A 23,104-nucleotide genomic window follows, 5' to 3' on the forward strand; every position below is an offset into this window, starting at 1 on the left:
CCCCTACCTTGGTGTCCATTGAAAGTACCCCAGTGGTCCCACACACTAACAGTCAGACGATGAACAGATCAAGTGACTTGTAAGCATGTCTTTTTGTAGATGTGCGGTATCGTTATACATCTATGTGTTAGAAAATGTTTCTTCCCCATTGTAGCCTGTCCCTTTGTATGTGTTTGAACATGTCACCATTTTTGAATGGTGTGTGTTTTCATTTGTATGTTTTTCAACATGTCGTTGCATGTTTTTTTGTGTGCGGAAATGAATAAGTGGCTTTCCTATAAATGTCATGTTCCTCTCTTTAGAATAAGCCATCTTGCGTATGCCTTTTAACAGATGCTTGGTCATGTCTCTATCAACTTAAATTAATTTGTAGGTGTCACTATGTTTAAAGTAATTTTCTTGTGCCAGGGACAGAATAAGATAAAATATCAAAGGTCTGAAAAGACTGTTATGGTTTATTCAACACTTGATCAACAAAATCTTGTCTGAAAAGAATTTAAAAAAAGTTTATTTTGACGGGAATGTATAGTTTTATTATGACTTTCGAAACTGCACTATGCACCGGCTTCATGTAAACATGACAGCAAACGTAATTTTCATTTCCATGTCGGTATAATATAGTTGTTAGTTATTAAGCGTATACATCATTAATAGGTAGGATTGCTCATCGTCTCCTGTGTAGTGGTCAATGCTGGGCGATTACTGGTCGCCGGCACACCAGCCTGGCGTCCAAACTCCTCCCCAGTGCCTCGGTTTGCCTTTAGGTTCAGCTGCTGGGAGGTAGGCAGGGGTGAATGAGCTCTTGAAGATAGCTAGTTTGTCCTTCAGTTGGTCGACCAGATCAGACATCTTCCTGGACAAGTCTGTTTTTTCAGATGGATCGGCTGAAATACACAATGTGAGTGAGTGTTGTTGTACACACCAAAAGAACGCATTATACCCATGTTGGATATGGGACCACGGTCTGTGAGGTGAACCCACCTCCCATATATACATGGAGTTCGGTTAACATGGTGAAATGTACTCTAGTACACTAAGCTTTGCCATGACTATTGATGTATGCAGTGCAGAAGTGTGGTCGATGACCACAATGAATTCCCTGTTTGTGGGTTCTATTCACAGTTCGCTACACAAATAATCTTTGTTGAACCGGAAGTTGGCAGGGGTAACTAGAAACAAGTTGACGTGCTACGAGATGCGCATAAAATGTTGAAAGAAATATACTTTGCGTGAGTTAATATTAAGCATGAGGTTGGAAGTCTGGGAGTGCAACCCTGTGAGGAAATGGGCGTCTGCGTTTGATGGTGGCGATATTTTATTTTGATATTAACATTTTTCCAACTGAAGCGAGGGAAGCATGTTGCCAAACATAGGAAGACTGGTTATTTTCTTTCTCTGTTGCGCAGCCCTATTTGCGCTACAGTGTGCGTGTGTTTGCCTTGACGAGCATACACACCACTAGGTAGACAACGTCCCTGGCCAGCGTTACTTTGGGATTCTTCCCATATTAGTATATACAAGACAGAAATATGTGTGTTGACTTAAATTACATAAACAATGTGACTACACGCTGTAATTACTTATGGGGCTCAGTGCATTTAGGGGACGCCATATTGATCTAAGAAATCTCAATATGTACGTTTTCAGTCTCTGAACTGGAAACCTAGGGATGAAGGAGGCCTTGGAACCTCCGTGGCCTGAATTATGAAATAATATATATACATTCAACTTGTGAGGAAGACAGGTTATTACACTCAGTATGTCCAGTTTGAGACCGGTAATATTTAATAGAGGAAGCACGGTGTCTTGGTTACCTTCGATATCAAAAAGACGATATTTGACCGTCGTTCGTTTTCGTGTTCTCTTGGCGGCTCGCCGGCGTCTGTTGGTGAGGGGGACGTCGAAGATGTCGTTTTTGCCACCAGGATTCCCTTCAGTCAGTTTGTAGCGCCCGACCCTGTCAGAACAGCAAGAAGATGCATGAAACCTGTACAGGGTCGGTTGAGTACCCTTGTAGTTACGGCGTTTTGTAGAGGGTTAGATTAATCGCAACTTCAACTGTCCAATAGTCAACTTTCCCTTTAAGTACAGGGGTTAAAGTATCGTAAAGTTATTTTTCTCCTGAGTGGTTACGTAAGTCCCAAAACTTTCCGGGTAAAACTTAAGCTTATCAGCTTTTTATAAACGTAGTATTTCTGTTCTTTCAAAATTCGGCTAAATTGTTCCTACAATCGCCCGCAGCTGAAGGGATGGTGTAAATCCAAGTAGGGTCCATTCTGGTAGCAAAGGCATTGTACGACCCCATGGCCAGTTTTTATTTTGTCCTGCCCGGGTTTTCGTACTTTACCCATAATTATCATTGATATGTAACTTGATGTAGTGACGATATGGCTCAAATGTTGCCGATGTCGCTTAAAATATTAACTCACGCGAAACGCGAAACTCCTTAACCCTGGCAACCACCCACTTGTGACACTGACCTGATGGCTGAAGTGCCATCAACCTCGTCAATGTTGTAGACAAATTCTGTCCGGGCTGACGCACCTTGGCTCTTGATCATACCCCACTGACTTACGCCGTCGATGTTGTCGTCTGAAACACGGAGCAGAAATGACGTTGCAGTCCGATGGTATATATTGAACCGCAATAGAAACGGAAGTTTCGAAAAAATGAAATCTCATAAAAGTAAGCGTTGATGTTTATGTCTTCTATTTAATAACTTGACAAAAAGCCAGAGTTAACTTTCTCTTGCTGTTCAGCATATATAGTTACGTAATAAACGGGAAATGATTGATAGAGTATATAAAGAACTAGCAAATTCTGGGCAACATCAACTCGGCCTTACTAACGTCTCTTAAATGTGTTCGCGTTCAGAATCACGTTTCTAGAGCCTAGATTTCTGGTGAATACCCGGTAGCAAGGTTTATGCACCATGATATCTGAAGCGTTAGAGAGAGTTAGAGGCATATGGCTAGTGTAATAGATAGCGTTTTAGTCCCATAAGAAATTCGTAATTTGATAATGTAATGGTTAAACGCTTTAGTCAAATGATAAATTCGTCATTGGATAATCTAACCTGTGAAAGCGTTAGTTAAATGACTTCGTCACAGGCTAATGTAATGGATAAACCCTTTATCAATCGCCTAAGTTAACATATAAACTCCAATTCAACGCATAATTGTAATACACAAGACCCTCATATGGCTGATATTGGGTGAAACCCTTATAGTTTGAAACATTCACGATCCAAGTTTAACAGCTTGAAAATTTCGTATGTGGTTTAACTATTGTTGCCTGATCATGGCCATTTGAGATGAGCTTACAGCCAAGAAAAGATTTCTATTGTAGCGACATGTCGTCGTCAAGGTTTAATGATGTTTGATGAAATGTTTTAAGATCCACTTTGACATATCTGTGTACTTACTTTGCGACACCCCCGCAACTTCCAGGAGCGTTGGGTACCAGTCTACAGCATGCACCATCCTGTGTAGGAATCATAAAAGAATTCAGTGAGTGGTGGTGTAAGTACAACTACCAAAACGTATAGCGAACTTGGGTCTTAAAGCGTCGTTTTGTTTTGGCAGTCGTTTTTTTTTTGTTTCATTTATTCTAGTAAATTTGAACCAAAAGCACAAAATCTGAATGCACTGATCATTTTTCTTGAAATATGAAACTTTACACATGAATCATATGAGCGGGGATCCAGTGTGGGAGGATCCAGTGTGGGAGGATTCAGGGGTGCGCCCCACCCCCTTTGCCCTTGACATTTATTAAATGATCATCGAAACTCTCGTGGAAACGGGTAAAGATGAACTACCGCAGGTATCTGGTGTTCCCGGAGTGATATTGCTGGAATATTTCAAAGAGCGGACTAACACTAAACTCACTCGATCTAACTATCTGAGTATACGCTCTAGCTGTCTGAGTATACGTTCCTTTGTGAATTTCTGTCATGTTAATCACGTGAGGCAGAAAACGCTCTGTTGCAAAATTGGATAATTATTCATTTGTTTTTCGGATTTAGCTTAATCATCACGTACATCTGATGTGTGAAGAACGGGAATTTGTATGACAAATTTAGGCCATGTAAGTCTTCCCGCCATTTTGACTTGATGACTATCTTTTATTTGTGGACTAATCCTCTCAGTACGAGACGAGGGCTAGTACCCACCCTGATTGGGTGTATCCTGTGATGTCAAGGTGCGTCTTACTGTAGACAAAAGCCGGTGTCCTCACCCCTCCTTCCCAGTATGTACCCTTGGCACCCCTCAGGGGGTAGTTGTTGCCGCCGTTGTCAACGTCCCCTCCATTCTGTGATACGAAAAACGACACTCATATAATACTTACATTTGCTCACTCGACTCAGTTCAATTACACTAATTCAGAATGACATGCTCCCTGAGCGAGTACCGTATGTACAAATGATGCGACAGACTTGTGACAGCTGTGATTGGATGAAACAGAGTAAGATGTTTATGTGTTTTTAAAAGCAGTTCCATTAAGTAAATAAAACTAACCACAATTTTAAGTGTTTGGTGTTGTCATTTTTACCACCAGGACTTATACTTATGTGTGACATTTGATGCGGAACTGAGGCTGATGTGCTCAGCTGCCTGTGCTCGGAAAAATCGCCCTACAAGTTGACCAGAAATTGTGCTTAATTGTTTAAAGGCCAGGCGGACCCCACGTATATGGTATGGGTTTTGATAGCCTGGGTATTTTTAAAACATATAAGGTTCTTATAGATGTCTATAGGGCATTTTGTGTTGTGTATCCTCTGAACGGCTTACATCGACCTTCATCTTGGGGCGGTATCATCATGCCTACAAGTCACCTGACGTAACTGCAGATTGAGAGTTTAGTTTATGCTATGGTTCAGCCGTGTGGAAAGGCAGAGATGTTTTTATCACCTGGTCAAGCTCTGGTTAATTTTGATCCGTCGTGGCTGTCTAGGGTGACAACCCGACAATGTCTATTTTAAACTTCCACATATTGCACTGTCATCTTGAAGCAACTAGTTTAGGAGTCAGTGATGAGTAACGCTGAAATACGGGGTATCGAGATGGGGTTATTTATAACCCATTAGTACATATGAACAACGTCAAAACAACTGTTATTTTACAAGGTTTCTCGAGAAAATGATTAGTTTAGCATTGTTAACGGTGTCATATAAATACGGAGTGATGTCAAGCTTGATTTCAACGGTACGCCTCAGTAATAAGTCCAAGCAAGGCGACGCGTGAAGATTCAGGTTAGAATATTGATCTTCGATAACCTATGCTTGTCGTAAGAGGTGACTAACGGGATCAGGTCGTCAGGCTCACTGACTTGTTTGACACATGTCATCGTATCCCAGTTGCGTATACGATGTCAGTGATGTTGATCACCGGATTGTCTGGTCCGCTATATTTCTAGAATATGTCTAATAAGACTAAACCCATTCACTTATTGGACTCCCCATTCCATCCCTAATCGGATGGTCATCTCCAAACCACAAACTTTATGACGATTATTAATCGGTGCATGTTTAAGAGTGCATGAATCTCCAAAATGACAGAACACGTTATTTACACCAAGATTCTTAGATACGTATATGAATGTGGGCATCACCCTGTGCTAATGGATTTCGCCAACATCCTTTATGGTTATACAGTGAACGAATGAGTGAGTATGGTCTTACGTGAATGAGTGAAGCCCATAGCTGGCGTTCCCCGCAGTGATATTGCTGAAAAAACGCTAAGAGCGGCGTAACATTAAATTCACTCACTCTAACTTTCTGAGCATACGTACGTCTGAAGTAAACACCAGCACCAGATTGTCCATAAATCCCCTTTCTTCCAAAACTGCCCTTATCCGGCCAACGGAGTTGTCCATCTGTGTCACCATGCCTGCAACAGAGGGATTATCTTAGAGTTGAGTGACAGTACCTTCAGATTAGGAAACCATCCCTGATCTACGTAGTCATGGAAGTCTGTGGTCAACAAAGAAAGATATACGTTCTCTCTACTACCAGTTGATAGTTATGACAGTCAGTAATAAAATATTACGGTATAGCGTACGATGTTTTTAGAACATTCATTTTAGCGGTTTCAGACCGTCAGACAATATAGCGGTCTGGTCATACGCCCAACGCCAAAACACATCCAAGAGGGTTCCCACAGGCAGACTACAATTCACCGACATTTACCTTAAAAGTTTAGACTTTCCCATGACCACCAAAGCGTGAAAAACTGGCTTCCTTCCTCCCCTTCCGTTAATCCATGCCAATAAGACTTTACATTCCGTACAACCATTACATCTAGATTATCAATACTATTCAACCACTATCAGTTTTGACAACTGACACCATGTTTTTTTTTAATTCAAGGCAACGTTTTCTTAACAAAATTTGTAACTTGAACATATAATACATTGCACACCAAATGCAGCAAATATGATGTTAAGAATTAGGCATTAGGCAGGCTGTTCAGCCTGCGGTGGTATAACTCCACCCGCAACCACCATTGTCACATGGCTAAAATACCGTTTAAAGTGGCGTTTCATCCACTTCCTACTACCCGTACGATATGAGTGACTGATAGATGTATATTGGACTCAACACCCGATCTTAACCCAATGCAGTATTAAACTAAACTATCAGACTATGCTAAATGAAATACTGCGCTTGTGACCGTCCACTAATTATACCCCGATGTGTATCTTACCGCTGAAAGTACGACGTTTGTCGTTGACGACGTTGCTGTATTCAGTCTCATATTGAGGGTCCGTCTGCCAAAAAATACGCAAGTCATTAACACGGAAATCACACGAAATATTCAACAAAAGGTATAATATTAGATTATAATAAGTATGAAAACACAAGCACTGTCAAACAGACTACAATAATTGGCCCTACAGTAAGCAGTGTGTACGGTAGTTAGAGTGAAGAAATTCGTACAATGCCGTTAATCAATGCGTATCAAAAAGTGTGTACAATGTACAGAAGTTAAAATATGTACAGTAATTAGAGTATAAAGTGTAATCAGTGTGTACACTAATCAGAGTGTTAACACTTATCAAATGATAAACTGTAATTAAAATATTTACGGTAATCAGTTTATATTTATTATAATTTTTATTTATGTATATTTATACAGTGCCAATAACCAGGTCATCCGCTCAAAGGCGCTTTGTTTCCCCCTCAACCATTGGATGTCAGTCTGGGGATTAAAGTCATAGTCTGCAGTAGAGATATGAGTATGTCAACACTTGCAGGTAAACAGTAAAGTTTGTCACATTTTGTTTCTTGCTTATATAGTATCTGCAAATATACGAATATGATTCATTTGAAAATAGGGTGACATTTATAATTTTACTAATATTGCATTTTACATAATAGGCATATACATATACAAATATGAATTATCCGACAAATATGATGAAATCAGCAAATACGTAAATACATATTTAAGTGCACTGTGCATTATACATAAACACATACAGTTGTATAATTTATTTATATATTTGTCCAATAATATATTTACATTCACATTCACTCCACATAAGAAAATTCATCACCATAAATAGTGAGCTGAAACTATAGAGCATAGTTATGACTCTAAACTTGTAACCATTGCATATTAAACTCTGGCCACCCAAGGAATTGGGAACAAAGTGAGCACGTGTCTCTGCTATTGTAGGATGACTTCTTGTGAAATAATTAAACCCCATTCTCCACCTTATATTTGATTACTTTTAATGACTGAGTTAACTGACTATTATGAATTGGTCAATGTGGTCAGTTGGTGATCTTCGTGGTGAGTGGATTAGTCTTTAACAGACTAAAATTGTGCAAGCTAGTCCCTTATACAGCCAATTTAAAGTACATGCAAAAAGAGAATAGACCCTGCGGACAACCACAGACAACTCGGGCAGCTCAATGGCGCACCGAGTTTATGTTGCTTTCCCATCCTAATGAGGTACCCATTCACAGCTGAGTGGACTGATTGCTGGATCAATAACCTGGCGCCTTAACCAAATCGTCCACCTTGTCCCAGTCATCAGTATCTTCATTAAAATTATAGAACTACTAGAACTTCTACAGGGATTAAACTTCATAAATAAACAGTACCGACCCTGGAAAGCCGCACTCATTGAAGAATGAGGACAACTTCTTTATTCTGTATAAGCAACGTTTCGACATAGATTCTCAGATCGTTGTCAAGCATTCTAATGTCGTTGTCACTTGCTTGACAAAGACATTAGAATCTGTGTCGAAATGTCCCCTAAAAAGAATGGAGAAGTTGAATATCCATCAAATTGTCCCCGTTCTTCATACCCTCAACTTCAAGAATGCCAATCAAAGAAGCCACACTCATTGCAATAAAGAAGTTGACTATCCATAGAACTTCATCTTCCTTTACTACTTCTAAAATGACTCTCATTGAAGTTAAAATAATTCATTCATTCATTCATTCATTCATTCATCACGTGGTGTCCGGTATTCAGAGGTGTCCAGTGGTCAGTGTATGTACACAATATTCAGTAACTATGTGTGCTGGGACTTACCTCGAGAGGCGTGTGAGGGGCCTGGTAGGCGAGGTACAGGAACATTGGCGTGTTGGGATCCTGGCCTTTGATGGCCTGTATGGCGAGGTCAGTATACGTCTCCTGCAAATATAAGGAACCAGCTTTATACTACTACTACTACTACTACTGCTACTACTACTACTACTACTGCTACTACTACTACTACTACTACTGGTAAAATTGTAAAGTCAAACACATGTCTAGTGCATTAGTCACTCACGCAACACATGCACAGACTGCAGAGAATTATGTTATATTTTGTACATTGTTCTCACAAATTAATGTCCTAATCAATATTCAAAACGTATGGCGTGTTCGGGCTCATGAACATAGAATCGCTACCCGTTCCTATGGACAGGTACTTAAAGGAGAATGCTTGAAAATTTTAGTAACGAGTCACCAGAAAACAACATTAACCCAATTTGTAATGGAAAAGTATTTATAGTTACATTTCAATCGCAAAACTGTCTCTGATAGCACAGCTTCGACCATTATGCAAAATCCGATAAGACTCACGTGACCTTTTTTTGCTCGTGGTGTCAACGGTGGTTATTTCATTAGACCAAGCGCTACAGTAATACAAATCGTAGGATATTTTTTGTCGTTTTGCAAATGGCACGATGGAGTATTGTGACTTTCTGTTGCACGTGGATGCACTACGTCATCGAACAAGGTTTATTGTGAGTTTTGCTTTACGCCACACTCATCGACAAATCGGACAATGGAAAGAGCAACCACTGCTTCCGGAATGGGTGATGCTGTAATGTTTGCTCACCGTAGAGTGATGGCCAGTGAAAGAACGATTGGCTTGTCTATCGATGTAGAAGTCAAAGCCTTTACCTGGAATACAATGAAAAATATATTTCTATATCACCAAATCATGGTAACAGTGTGGTTTCGTCATGCCGAAAGTCCTAGGTTCGAGAAAGTGAATACACGTATATAAGTACAACACATGTATTATCGAGAAGCATGTACAATGTGAATGACTATAACACAGGGCCAAAGGCCGTGGAACAAAGACCCATTGTGAAGACCGTGACACAGAAGGATAAGAAACATGTCCGTATATTAGATGTTCATTTCACCAAACAATTACTGCCATTAATGAGCTCGTGTAGCTATCCATTAGAACACGCCCTTGGATAAATAGACATATTACCACCTGCAGATGTTCTCGTTTATCCCATTTACTAAGTTCCAGTAAGTCTGTATGCATTAAGTGACATTAACGGAGACATCTGTCAGTCATTGTTGTTGAAGCAGATAGGTAAAATATAAGCACATATGTTCCACTCAACCGTTAAACAAAATGCCACGGTGTGATAGTCCCGTTCCTTTGTCGGAAACAGATTCACATGTACTTAAGGTTCCCTTTTACTGAGATCTATATCCTTGGTTGATTATCTTTGTAGTAATCTGAACAAGATTGTATTGAAATTGTTCGTAAACCATCACCGTAGATGTTTACCCCTCAACCGTAAAACAAAATGTCACCGCGCTAGTCCTGTTTTTTTGCCCGAAAGACATTCATATCTCCCTTTTATTGAGATGTGTGCCATTGTGTGATTATCTTTATAGTAGTCTGGAGAAAGAAAGAAAGAAAGAAAACCACGTTCCACTCAACTATTAAACAAAATCTCACAGTGTGCTAGTCCTCGTTGATCAAAGTGAAAATTTATAAATTTATCGTGGTGAAATATTTGATATGAAAAGACTCTCGGTTGATATTCTCTACAAATCCCGATCTGTAGGCGTTAATGATAAGAGATAATAATGTTTTGTGTCTCTTATTACCGCTCATATAGTCGTAATGTCCGGCCGCACCACCGAGAATCCCACCGAAAGAGTCGAACCCTCGAGACGTGGGGGTGTAGGTCCAGTTGCACATACCCAAGTGCCACCTTGAAAGGAGACAATGGAGTGAGCCATTCACGGTAAAAGAAAGTCTGGTTTTGCTTCTGATTTATTCAAAATAACGAACTTGCGCGGCACAGAAAGCCATGTAACTGACATATGTTATAATTGATTCAGTAAATTACAGATTCTGTACATTTGTTTGGTTGAATCTCATCTGGGATTCGAAGCCACTGTACCAGAGAAGGGCAACAATATGTTTTTTTTTGCTAGTTCGATGTGGAGAGTTGCGGCCCTTCAGCGTGATAAAACCTCCCAGACTGCGGGCTCGAATATCAGTTTGAACTGTTACTGGGTTTGTCAGCGCCTATAGGGCCCCTAAGTAGGTCAGGGCACATCCTGTGACAAACGGTTTCATACCTTTTCGAATGGCATCAATATTATCAGATTAAACTAAGGACCCAACACTCCTGACAGGAATGCCAAATTTCCTATCTAACCATCCCCAAATTAGCCAGCTTACGACTGTCAAACGTGGTTGTACACTTGGTCCGGTCTAGTAAAGTCGCGCAATTTGGAACCAGAACTGGTTCTTGAATATGCACATGTCACCGGAAACCTGGTACCGAAAGTAAGCCGGGCCCCGTCTCGTTTATCGCAAATTGGCGCGCGCAAACTCATTCGTAGCTACTCGTGTCATTCCTGAAAGTAGGTCACGGTAAGTAGCAAGTAGTTACGAATGGCGTAACAGGGAACCAACTGTGTATAGGAAGTGGCACTTCTCCCTATTGTCCTTGAACTTCGCTAGGGGGTAAACGTCTGGGACCTGCATCACTTCCCATATAGAACTGTTACATGAAATACAGTTTCATACAACGTTGAACCAAATTTACTTACGATCGGTTACATCCATTATTTTTTCTCAGGTTTCTCGCATAAAATATAATGTAAATGTGACTGATTTTCAGCCAATCCACCTACTTGCCGACCATGTGTGTGGTGTAGCCGTTTTCGTGCAGTTTCTCTGACAGGGTACTCTTTTTTGTTGTCAAAAATGTTGGTGTGTTACCCTGGATGATCCCATGCTGAAAAAACACACAAAAAACATCACGATCAAATGTTACTGGGTTACGTAATGTTTACATGTTAGGTATACCCCGTAGTCTCATTCGTGAGCAACTCTTGTTGTTCCGGGACAAGACCAGTGTTTAAAGGTCACTTGAAAGGCTCGGAAATCGCCAGACAAGTTGAACAGAATTTGTGTTTTATTGTAGTTTAAAGGCCAGACTGGAGTGGATGTTGATAGCTTGGATATCTTTTTTTTAAAAAAATATAGGGTTATTATAAAATTCTATGGGAACACATTTGGTGTAGTGTAGAATCTAAGGATGAGAAAAAAGTTCGTATTCCCTATGATTTCACAAAGCTAACGAGGGGCCAATTGCGTCATGGCTGAGTTAAGGTATAGGACCTGTGCCACGACAGATTTGTGTACCAATGTCAGATCATACCCACCACGTCCCTGTGTTTGCGTAACATCGCTCATTTCCGTAGAACCCGTGAAAATCCTGGTTAAAATTGGTCTTCAGAAACACATACGTGGGGCAACTAACGGGATCGGGTGGTCAGACTCGCTGACTTGGTTGACAGGTGTTGTATGGGGTGAGGTGGGTGGGGGGAAGAATGACTATGCTCTATTTCAAGATACGCCATACCATTTGGAAAGTGGCCAGATACGACGTATGGTGTATTTAGGATCACACTCTCTGGTGAATGACTCTTAGGGTGTGGGTTCGGATCCCGAATTGGGCTCAACCCAACAAAAGTACTATTTGTACGTTACATTACAGACATATTTCACATGACGTGTCAAAGATTGAGTAAAAGTCATATATTATGTGATTACAAATTAACTATAGAAAAAGGTGCCATTGTACAGAACAACATTTGCGCTAAGACTACCTTAAGTCTGAGTTCAGATACGGGAGATCGCACGGCACCCTGGGGCTGCTTTCAAGAAGAAACCTTTATTAAGGTTAACCTTAACATTGCACTAAGGTTACCTCAGTGACTTACGATCACATTAGTGCTTTGTGAAAGGAGGCCCTGTTTGTTTCTAACCTACCTGTAGTCCAAGGTGATACGGGTAGTAGCCAGTGAGAAGGGCACCCCGTGTTCTGAAACATCGCAGATTACCGGATAACCAACACTGGCATATCAGCAGTCTCAGGTGAGAAGTAAACAAACACTTACCACGACGATGGTGGTGAGGATTCATAAGGCCTTGATTGAACCTCGTTTCATTTAAATCCAGAGTTTATTAAACAAAATATGTCACGCTGAAAACCTTTTCCGTGATTTGACTACGGAATCAGGAACGTGAAATATGTAACCATTTCAAAACTTTCTTTCTTGTCCCCGTGTTAATATGTGATAAAGTAAAAAAATCAAAAGTCATACTGAGTACTCTCAGAGTGCAGATCATAAAAGTACATGAACGAAAAATATGAAAAAAACGATATAAGTACCTATATGAAATAAAAATTTCAAAAGTTAATGTGTGGAAATATATAAATTAGGTGTCGGATTTGATTTGAATCGAACCGAAGAGTTGCAGCTCTCATAGGGAAGGTCTTGTTATTGGTCCCAGAACATTGAACACACCCAACGTGTTTTTGAACCTAAAATGTATATGTTCACAATTTTACCCTATATGATTGTTAATGTTGTCCGCCCATCCCGATAACATGCGCAAAGGACGCAAGAAACTGACGCCGATGTGATCAGTCCTTGTATTCCTTCAATGTACATCCTTAAGCCCGGTAATAACCATCATTTATACAAGATGGATAGTCATCGAAATAATCATAGTAACCAGTTTATTCATTCATTCATTCATTTATTTAAATATTGAGTATCGTCATATGTAACTTCGGCGTTCACTCCTCATATTGTACACAATAGACATTATGAATGTTTTCTATATACAGAAATCTTTTGTTTTGTTTAAAATGTGATTTAATTTAATTTGACTTGTGTTAATTTAATTTAATTTGACTAGGGCAACTTACGGAGAGCACACGGGCATGACGTAGGATGAATTGAGGATGACGCCATTGTTTGCCAGATCCTGCAGGTTTGGGGTCTTGATGTCGTTATTGTTCCAGCTGACGTCATTCCAACCTTCAAATAAAAAAGCAGAATTATTTCTTTGTGCGTTCCTTTCTGATATTTGCACACAGTACAAACAAGCCAGGAATGGAATTCATTTGCTACCTCCTGAAAAGTACAAGTTATATACAATCGGTTTTCTCTTGATATTCCTAAATGTCTACCTTTATCTATCAGAATATCATAAGAACTACATCTGAAACGGGCTAGTGCTGTTCCGAATTTCTTAATATTAATATGTAAAAAATATTTTTCTGTACGAATAGATGATTTGAAACATGAGTAATGATTTAACGTGTTGTGTAAACATACTGAACACTAGCACTTTTGAATATGCATGTATATATCCTTTAGCCTTTGTCTTATGTCATGAATGAAATGATCGGGTGCTGTTACATAGAGATTATTAGCTGAGTATGTTTCCGTATCATTAATCATTAATATTATTATTAGGGATAAAAACTGTATTTTGCGATCCATTGGCGAGCTTTATATATATATATATATATATATATATATATATATATATATATATATTGTGTATGTATGTATGTATGTGTGTGTATGTGTGTGTGTGTATATATATATATATATATATCCTACAGTAATAAGATTGACAAATGTCAAATGCGGCATAAAGCATTATTGCCAACTCATTGCCAATTAACTCGTATATGTGTGTGTGTGTGTGTGTGTGTGTGTGTGTGTGTGTGTGTGTGTGTGTGTGTGTGTGTGTGTGTGTGTGTGTGTGTGTGTGTGTGTGAACAGGCTGGTTCCAGGTTAGGCTTTATCTACCTCACTAAAATACCAAGCCACACCCATTCGGTCTTGTTTAAATGTTTAAACATTAGAAGGCCACAGTTATGCATCCTTTGACCTTATGTTTACTCAAAATACGAAAGACGTCATATTGACTCCATAGACTGAGATACTGTTGGAATGCATTTGTAATGGGCAATAAACCCAATCTCAGTTTTACCACCAGTTCTATAGGACACGGCTTGACGTACCGGATTCCACATATCTTTACTTCATTTATGTGTCTAGTCGTGTATCCCGTGTAAACAATTCTTGGCCAATAATTTGGAAATGAGGGTGTCATTAAATACACAGAGTCTCTGTGCATTCAAGTGCATCTGCGTCAACACGTTGTGTTGTCTGGAGGCTTTTCAAAATGTCACTTAAACACGGGGGGAGCTAACATTAAATGTACACAACTATGTCACTCCTTTCCTTATCTTTATTGATCTGCACTTCACTGAACCTGTCGTTACTATTTGCCTCTATTACCTACAATGTGGTCCCGGTGGTTTTGTTGAATATCGAAAACTATAGACATGGAACTCAGTGTAATCATGAAGATAAGATAAAAAAAAGCTTACCCTAAGGTGTCAGAACTTTCATTTTCCAAGAAGGGCTGAATGTGTCTTCAAAATAAGAAACGCAAAACCCAAATATCAGTGAAAATTTGGTGTTATTCAAGGACGTGTAAATCAGCGGAAAACAAACTGAAATTTTGTGGAGCAATGCATTGCTGTCTTGTCCATATTTCATGTGAATAACAGTCATCACAGTCATTACTGCTGTCCACGAGGTGGTGTTAAAGTACCTCGTATGACCACCTCCAGGTTGTCTTGGACAAGCACGAGTTCCGATCTGCGGGTGTATGAGATCCTTCCCTCCAAAACACACAGACAGAGACAGGCACAGACAGACAGACACAGACAGACACACAGACACACAGGCACACACACACAACACTCTCACCACCGAATCTCTCCACCTGTGTGATGCAGTTAGGAGCAAAACGTTCATGACGTCGTCTGTAGACACGGCCTCTATCATCACGTCGCCTGAGGAGATACCGGGATTCATCGCTAACCCATATGTGCCCCCAGTTTGCCAGGTTCCATGGTTACACCATCTCACTCGTCGTCGTCGATGTAGTCGTGTCAAGGAGGGAGCATATTTTGGACGTTTGGCACATATTCCCACTACTCGGAGACGGTTCCTGGCTGTCTGATCGGACACTCTTCGGGCTCCAAACTGTTCTTGCGCTGTGTCCCGGGCGGTACGATGGCGGACACGTAGGTGGGTTACCCGGATGTACCGATCTTCGTCAGGTTTGGTGACTTTAGGTCTTCCTGATCTTGGGCGGTCATTTGTCGAATCCCACAATCGAGTTATTGTGTTGGGATGAACGTTGACGATCCTTGCCACCTCACTCTCACCACATGATGAAATAGTGCTAAATCTCGCTGCCCGTTTAGGCCAACCATGTGGCCTCGCCACATTACTGCGCCTCCACATAAGCGAACAACAGGATGAATGTTCCTAGGTACAGATGTAGTGTTTACGTGTCTCCAAACTCTCGGACGAACATCGTCTGACTATTGGGTGTATCTCAAACGTGAGTCAAGCAAAACACCGCTGACAGCAAAAGAGTGGCTACAATTATTATAGAAAAACACGTCTTACACATGATTTTTGCTATGTAGGTTCGGCATCTCTCAAGTACACCACGGTATCCTAACTTGTGATTGGTCATGAATTGCGTAGGGCGTAGATTCACTTAAACTACGTTGTAGCTACAGACCTTCACTTAGACTATGTTGTAGCTACAGAACTTCACTTAGACTTTCTTGTAGCTACAGAACTTCACTTAAACTTTGCTGTAGCTACGGAACTTCACTTAAACTTTCCTGTAGCTACAGAACTTCACTTAAACTTTCTTGTAGTCTCCACATAAGCGAACAACAGGATGAATGTTCCTAGGTACAGATGTAGTGTTTACGTGTCTCCAAACTCTCGGACGAACATCGTCTGACTACTGGGTGTATCTCAAACGTGAGTCAAGCAAAACACCGCTGACAGCAAAAGAGTGGCTACAATTATATAGAAAAACACGTCTCACACATGATTTTTGCTATGTCAGTTCGGCATCTCTCAAAAACGCCACGGTATCGTAACTTGTGATTGGTCATGAATTGCGTAGGGCGTAGATTCACTTAAACTACGTTGTAGCTACAGACCTTCACTTAGACTATGTTGTAGCTACAGAACTTCACTTAAACTTTCTCGTTGCTACAGAATTTCACTTAAACTTTGCTGTAGCTACAGAACTTCCCTTAAACTATGTTGTAGCTACAGAACTTCACTTAAACTATGTTGTAGCTACAGAACTTCTCTTAAACTATGTTGTAGCTACAGAACTTCACTTAGACTTTCCTGTAGCTACAGAACTTCCCTTAAACTATGTTGTAGCTACAGAACTTCACTTAAACTATGTTGTAGCTACAGAACTTCTCTTAAACTATGTTGTAGCTACAGAACTTCACTTAGACCTTCCTGTAGCTACAGAACTTCACTTAGACTATGTTGTAGCAACAGAACTTCTTTTAAACTATGTTGTACCTACAGAACTTCACTAAACTTGGTTGTAGCTACAGAACTTCACTAAAATTACATTGTAGCACAGAACAGTACTTAAACTTTCTTGTAGCTACAGAACTAACAACTAACCTTTTGAAATGATCAGAACATAGCTTACCAAATCGCGAAGGTTAACATTCGCGCATTCCGTTTGAACTTATACCTTGAAAAGGTTTGTTATATAAAGATTCCGAAGGCTACTCGATCGACTGTGGAGTATCCATACTGGCAGTCGCCTTGTTGTACACAGCACCTGTGGGGTATTCCTTTTTGTGCACACGTAGCTACGTGTCATCATTGTGTTTCAGTCATTTATTCAGAAAACTGCCCCACTATTTTCCACTTTCTCCAAGTGGAATCTGGGTCGACAGCCAATCGTGATTTTACTCCGCTTTTAGCAATATTAATGCGGGGGACACTAGAAATCAACTTCACAAATTGTACCCATATCGAGAATCGGGTCTTCGGCGTGACAAGCGAACACTCTACGAATTAGGCTACCCCACCGTCCCCAACATTTACAACTGATATCGTACACATATGTGTTATCCCAAGGGAATTAGATCTGGGAAGGTTTAACAGTTCGATGAGTTTATAATGAACATACCAAACCCTTAACTAATGTTTAATCATCTACAGACGACACACCAATCTTACATTTACAGAGTAGGGCGTTGCAACTGTAACTTCTTTATGATTACATACATATTTTACTAGCTATTTTTATATTATATCTGTCAAGTATCGCGACACTGTACACTATGCATTATTGTATACGGGTATCTCTACATATACTCACCCTCCACCCGTATTATGGTACGGCATTAATATGTGTCATGAAAGCTTGTTTGCCAATCCAATTTCTCTCTTTTTGAATGGTATACAATATGTTTTAAAATTATACTCACCCAGATCATCAGCAACGATCAATACAATGTGGGGTGGATTAGTTGAGCGTACGCTCACTACGGCGCAAACAGCGAGCCAACAGAGCTTCAACATGGTCGCCATACTGTGGTGACTCCTTCGCTGGGAAAACATTCTTATATATGCTGCAGGCGAACTAGGCGAACTAGATCCAGAGAGTAGTTATTAGCTCACCAGACCGTGTGACAGATGTGTGATTGTTATCGAATAAGTAGACATGAAATGAGTGTCAGTGGGATGATGGTGATGGAAAAGATTTGAACAACTGTTAAAAGGGACCCGAGGACAAATTGATAGAGTCTTTGTAAACTTCAAACTATGACAATAGGAAGCGGGTTCTGTCTAAAAACAAAATCATTGAACATACGTAATACAAACATACCTACCGGTGACTTTCTGTTGATGACGTTTATTTACTTCACAACAACGTTACGACGTTAAGCACCTTCGGCTTGACGACCGAACCACTAGGCTACCCCATATGATGATGATGATGACGACGACGATGGCGATGTGGATATCGATGATGAAGAGATGACAGTGACTCAACGAAATTAAACAACGAATAACGAATAACAATAATGATTGAAAGTAATGACACCCATAAAGATGTGAATCACTTAATTAACAGGATGCGTAGGCATTTTATCCCAGGGTTTTATGTCCGTCACCTATTTATGACGGGGCTGTTATCCGACAATCACACTGTACAGCGTAAAGTATTATGATTAGTGGTGATGGTGGAAGTAGGTGCATGGGTGGGGTGGGGTGTTGTCCCTTTCCCTGAACCGGATCAGAGGAAAGGCCATTGGTGTTATCTCTCAAAGTGGCAGCCTGTTACACATTCGCTACTTGATCAACACGATTGGCGTTTTAAAGTAAGAAGACAATATATTGTGAACAACTTCTTTACTGCAATTAACTGTGACGTTTCGGTGTGGGTTCTGTTGCCCGTTTCGTTATGGGATAACAAATTGTAAATCATTACAAGTAAAATATACCATAGAATTAAATAAGTCATTGATCAAGGAGAACCTTCAATATTTATTGTGAGGTCAGGTATGGTGATACGATCTCTTTTTATAGTCGAAACATCACTGATCAATGTTTGAATTCTTTGCGATTGACCCAAACATATACATGCGATATAAATCTGTCAATTACACTTTTAGTTGGTTGACATAGAACAGATATTTTTACTAATAGTAACTGATTGGACAAACCAAAAAACGATTTTTCTAATGTGACCATGGCAGGATAATTACATCAGCTTAATTGCGGCTTGTTTTAAGCTCTTGTGTTGAATTCAAATTACCTTTTTAGCCTGTCACATGACCGTGACACAATGGTACATGGCATCAATTAGATTCTCATTTATTGCAGTTTGTTTTTACAGCTGGTGTCCGAATGTCTATACAGCACTCATTCAAACATGTACCGGTGCAGGAAACAACAGCGTGAGTAGACGTATACCCTTTCAATGGTATATGGCTTATGACAGAAATATTTTATTAAGGTGTTACATGACAGGTAAAACAACATTTCAAATGCTATATGATCCTATTTCAATATTCAAACGTAAAATACTGCCTTTTTGCACTACCTTACTAATCTTTGCAAAGTGCTTTACATCAGCTTGATCAATGACACGAAGGATAATGAAAGCAACATTTCAATATTAGCAAACTCTTGAGAATGAAAGTGATATTCGTGGCAAGAACTATACGATAATTAGTGCATTGCCACAGTTCTAACACCGTTATCAACCAAGTGATGAGCAGAATAAGGATAGAGAAGCATTATACAAGTGTGAGGAGATGTTTGTACAGTAGAAAAGAGGATTAGGAATGTGATGGTCGATGGAGGCCAGTAACGATAACAACACATTGCCTAGGTAGATGGGAACGGGAAAACCTGCCTTAGTCTCGGTCTATTCGTCACTGGGGTCTTTTGACGTAGATTGGTCCTTGGAGGCATTTTTTTGTTTCGTTTCATTGTCTTTGGGTTATTTGTTAGAGTTTTGACTCTGGTCGGGCACAGGCAAACTGTAGCGAAGCGAGCGAAGGTTGGCAACGTACTTTCCTCGCTTCGGTTCGAAAAATATTGTTCATGTCAAAATTTAATACCTCCGTCATTAAAGGTATAAACCCATTTCTTGACTTGGTTGTGCTCTCACATTTCCTACCCCGTGTGTAATAACTACTTATGTGAAAAATGTTTTATTCAACATTTTAAACGCCACTCGTGGTATTCAGATCGTTCTTCGCCTCCATTACCCCTGCCAGCTTCCGGTTGAATGGAGTGTTCCTTTGATGGTGGCGGTATTTTATTTTGACGTGAATAATATTTTTCTGATCGGAAGCGAGGGAAGTACGTTGCCAACCTTTGCCCGCTTCGCTTGTATATAAGAAGACTTGTCATACTGTCTGTGCTGCGGAACCCCATTTGCGCTACAGTTTGCCTGTGGTTCAAACCATCAAACATGAGTGTATTCTTCCCTGTGATGCAGCAATATAATTGACCTTTAAGGCGACTAGGTTTAGTAAAGACACAATGATATCAATCGCACCAGCCCAGAGTTTAGTTTTACGCCGCACTCGATTCTGGACCAGGCAACCCAGTGATCAACAGCATCAGCATAAATCTCCTGGATGTGGTCTGAGTCTGAGTGAACTTTTTATATTGACGTTCAATGCGTTTTGATTCGGGCAATGAGCTGTTTCGAACACATTAGCCTATCCACTGTCACACGGGACGCGGTAAGCTTTGTACGTTCAGGTTCGGTGCACCTTTATTTCACGTCCAGTCACTGACACACGCATGAGTGAATGTAGTTTTACGCCGCTCTTAGCAATATTCCAGCAATATCACAGCGGGGGACATCAGAAATGGGTTTCACACATTGTACCTGCGTGGCGAATCGAACCCGGGTTTTCGGCGTGACGAGCGAGCGCTTTTACCACTAGGCTACCCCGCCGTCCTCAAACGTGAAGCACCTAACAGTAGTAATGGTGGGAGCTGATTTTCTGACGACCACGTGTTAGCTATGAGGAATAACGGAATATTTATCCAGTAGTTTTTATGAAAGAAAGAAAATACGTCACTTTGCCGGTGAGAGGTGGAGAGAGAATGAATGAATGAAACTTACGTTTTGGTCTTCAAACGACGTCAAATTGCCATGGGTTACTTTTGGAACAATCATAACAGGGAGAAACAAGAATCGGAAGGTTTATCTGTGTAAGAAAATAATTAAAAATACGTAAAAAGTTACTTCAACAACCCATATACTTGTCTTAAGAGATGACTATTCAGACTGGTTCATGTCCATGTCCTCGACCGCCAAATATGACTTTACTAGACCGGACCAAGTCAACAACCATTCTTGGCTGTCACATATGTCGTGATAGTTGGCTAATGTGGGGATGGTTAGATAGAAAATTTGCAATCCCTGCAAGGATTATCAGTTCCTTATTGTCAACTGACAACAATGAGACCATTCGGAAAGGTAAAGTTGTTTTGACACCGGAAATACTAAACAACTAAAGATCTCGAAATGCCGTGACATTCTTACGGTCCAAATTGCTCCACATGTTGTACTCATGTTTGGCAGAGTACCCGGGCCTTCGTGTGGATGAGTAAATGCGATATCCACGACACTACCCCACCGACCACCAACGGTGTTGTAAAGTAGTGGGTTGGCACAAATCTTGTGCAAACAGTCATACAGATGTAAGCACGTCGCTGAAGTATACTTCTCTTCATTTTAATAGTGAGTTACAGTTTTACGACGGGCGGCACGATGTTAGTCGAGGAGCGACGAGTAAACATTGTTATAACAGTGCATTGATATTTCATATGAGCTGTGACTTGTCATTCGGAACTACAACGTTTTTTAAAAAACACAAACTTTCAAAATACACTGGTTACTAGGCAACGCTGGTTATTATTTGCATGTATTTTACACATAGTTCTAAGTTTAGCTAGTCGAGAACAAGAAGTCTAGGAACAACATCAGCACTTAGGCTGACGAGATGTTTTACATGATTTTGTTGTATTACTAGAAGCAGGTATTTTTACAGGCGTGGCGTTGCACTGGTATAGTGAGTGGGTTGGTCTAGCTAAACGGCTCACTCTGAAAACTATATCAAAACAACACAGATTAACCACATACCGACACCTGTGTCTGCTGAATGGATTTGCCCAACAGAATACAAATAAGCATTATTTATTTATTTATTTATTTATTTATTTATTTATTTATTTATACAAAATAAATAGATATTAATATATAGACACCTTCATACTGAGTGTTCAATCTGATCCATGTAGAATTCGTTTAGCTTTAGCTTCAGTAAGTATCCCACGTCATCCAGGCACTAGATTGCAGTCTTCTGTCTCCTCTGCAGCTGATCTTTCAGGCGATGGAGTCCGCTGGACACTTACCAATAGACTGAATCGTCTCAAGTGACATTCTTCTGGTAACGGAAATCAATACAAAGCACCTGAGGTTTACCTATCTGACTAGGAACAAAGTCAACTTCCCAAAGCCCCGCCATGTCGACATTAAATTTGACCACTTCATTATGCCTTATATATGAGAGGAAAACAATACTATTTTAACTTCATGACTCATTTGTTTATACATGTATTTCACCTCTACTCCAAGTACCTTTACTCCAGTTACCTACACCTTTAATTCAATATACCAAGCTTGGCTTGTTGGCGGCAGTCTTTAAATAATGGAAACTGGGTCAGACAATCCAGTGATCAACATCATGAGCATTGACGTATACAGTTGGGATATGGTGACATATGTCAATCAAGTGCCGTTCAAACCTGGATGTTCACAGATAGCTGGTAGTAGTTCAAGCACCAGCAGCAGCAGTGATAGTAGTAATACGTACTAGATGGTTGTGATCTCAGATATAACATATGTTATTATCTTACCTCACACATGAATGTCGCTTTCTGATTGGCTAAGCGCTATTCTGTTATTTTCAATGTACCCCGCTTACAGGCGATGTATTATTTTCAATGTACGCCGCTGGGTTTCCGAACTCTTCTGGTGCTTCATTGTAGTACTTCTTTGTCTCGAATAACATTGAATCACGCATCAAGCACGGAAATTACCGATCTTTTGCGATTGAAA

At 40.2% G+C, this 23,104-nt stretch overlaps 1 protein-coding gene across 1 annotated transcript; it reads right to left on the reverse strand.

The window, feature by feature from the left end:
* Window positions 1-431: 431 nt before the first annotated feature.
* LOC137261456 (arylsulfatase I-like) lies at window positions 432-18,094 on the reverse strand. Its single transcript, XM_067799206.1, has 14 exons — window positions 17,937-18,094; window positions 13,497-13,608; window positions 12,551-12,602; window positions 11,407-11,510; window positions 10,366-10,472; window positions 9,344-9,408; window positions 8,548-8,649; window positions 6,705-6,768; window positions 5,791-5,888; window positions 4,172-4,311; window positions 3,425-3,483; window positions 2,481-2,592; window positions 1,815-1,957; window positions 432-884 (listed from the first exon to the last, which is right to left on the reverse strand). The coding sequence occupies exons 1-14, from the start codon at window positions 18,067-18,069 to the stop codon at window positions 700-702; spliced, it is 1,476 nt and encodes a 491-aa protein (XP_067655307.1). The 5' UTR covers window positions 18,070-18,094; the 3' UTR covers window positions 432-699.
* Window positions 18,095-23,104: the final 5,010 nt, after the last annotated feature.

The sequence above is a fragment of the Haliotis asinina genome, chromosome 14, assembly GCF_037392515.1.
Source record: "Haliotis asinina isolate JCU_RB_2024 chromosome 14, JCU_Hal_asi_v2, whole genome shotgun sequence".
Lineage (NCBI taxonomy): Eukaryota > Metazoa > Mollusca > Gastropoda > Lepetellida > Haliotidae > Haliotis > Haliotis asinina.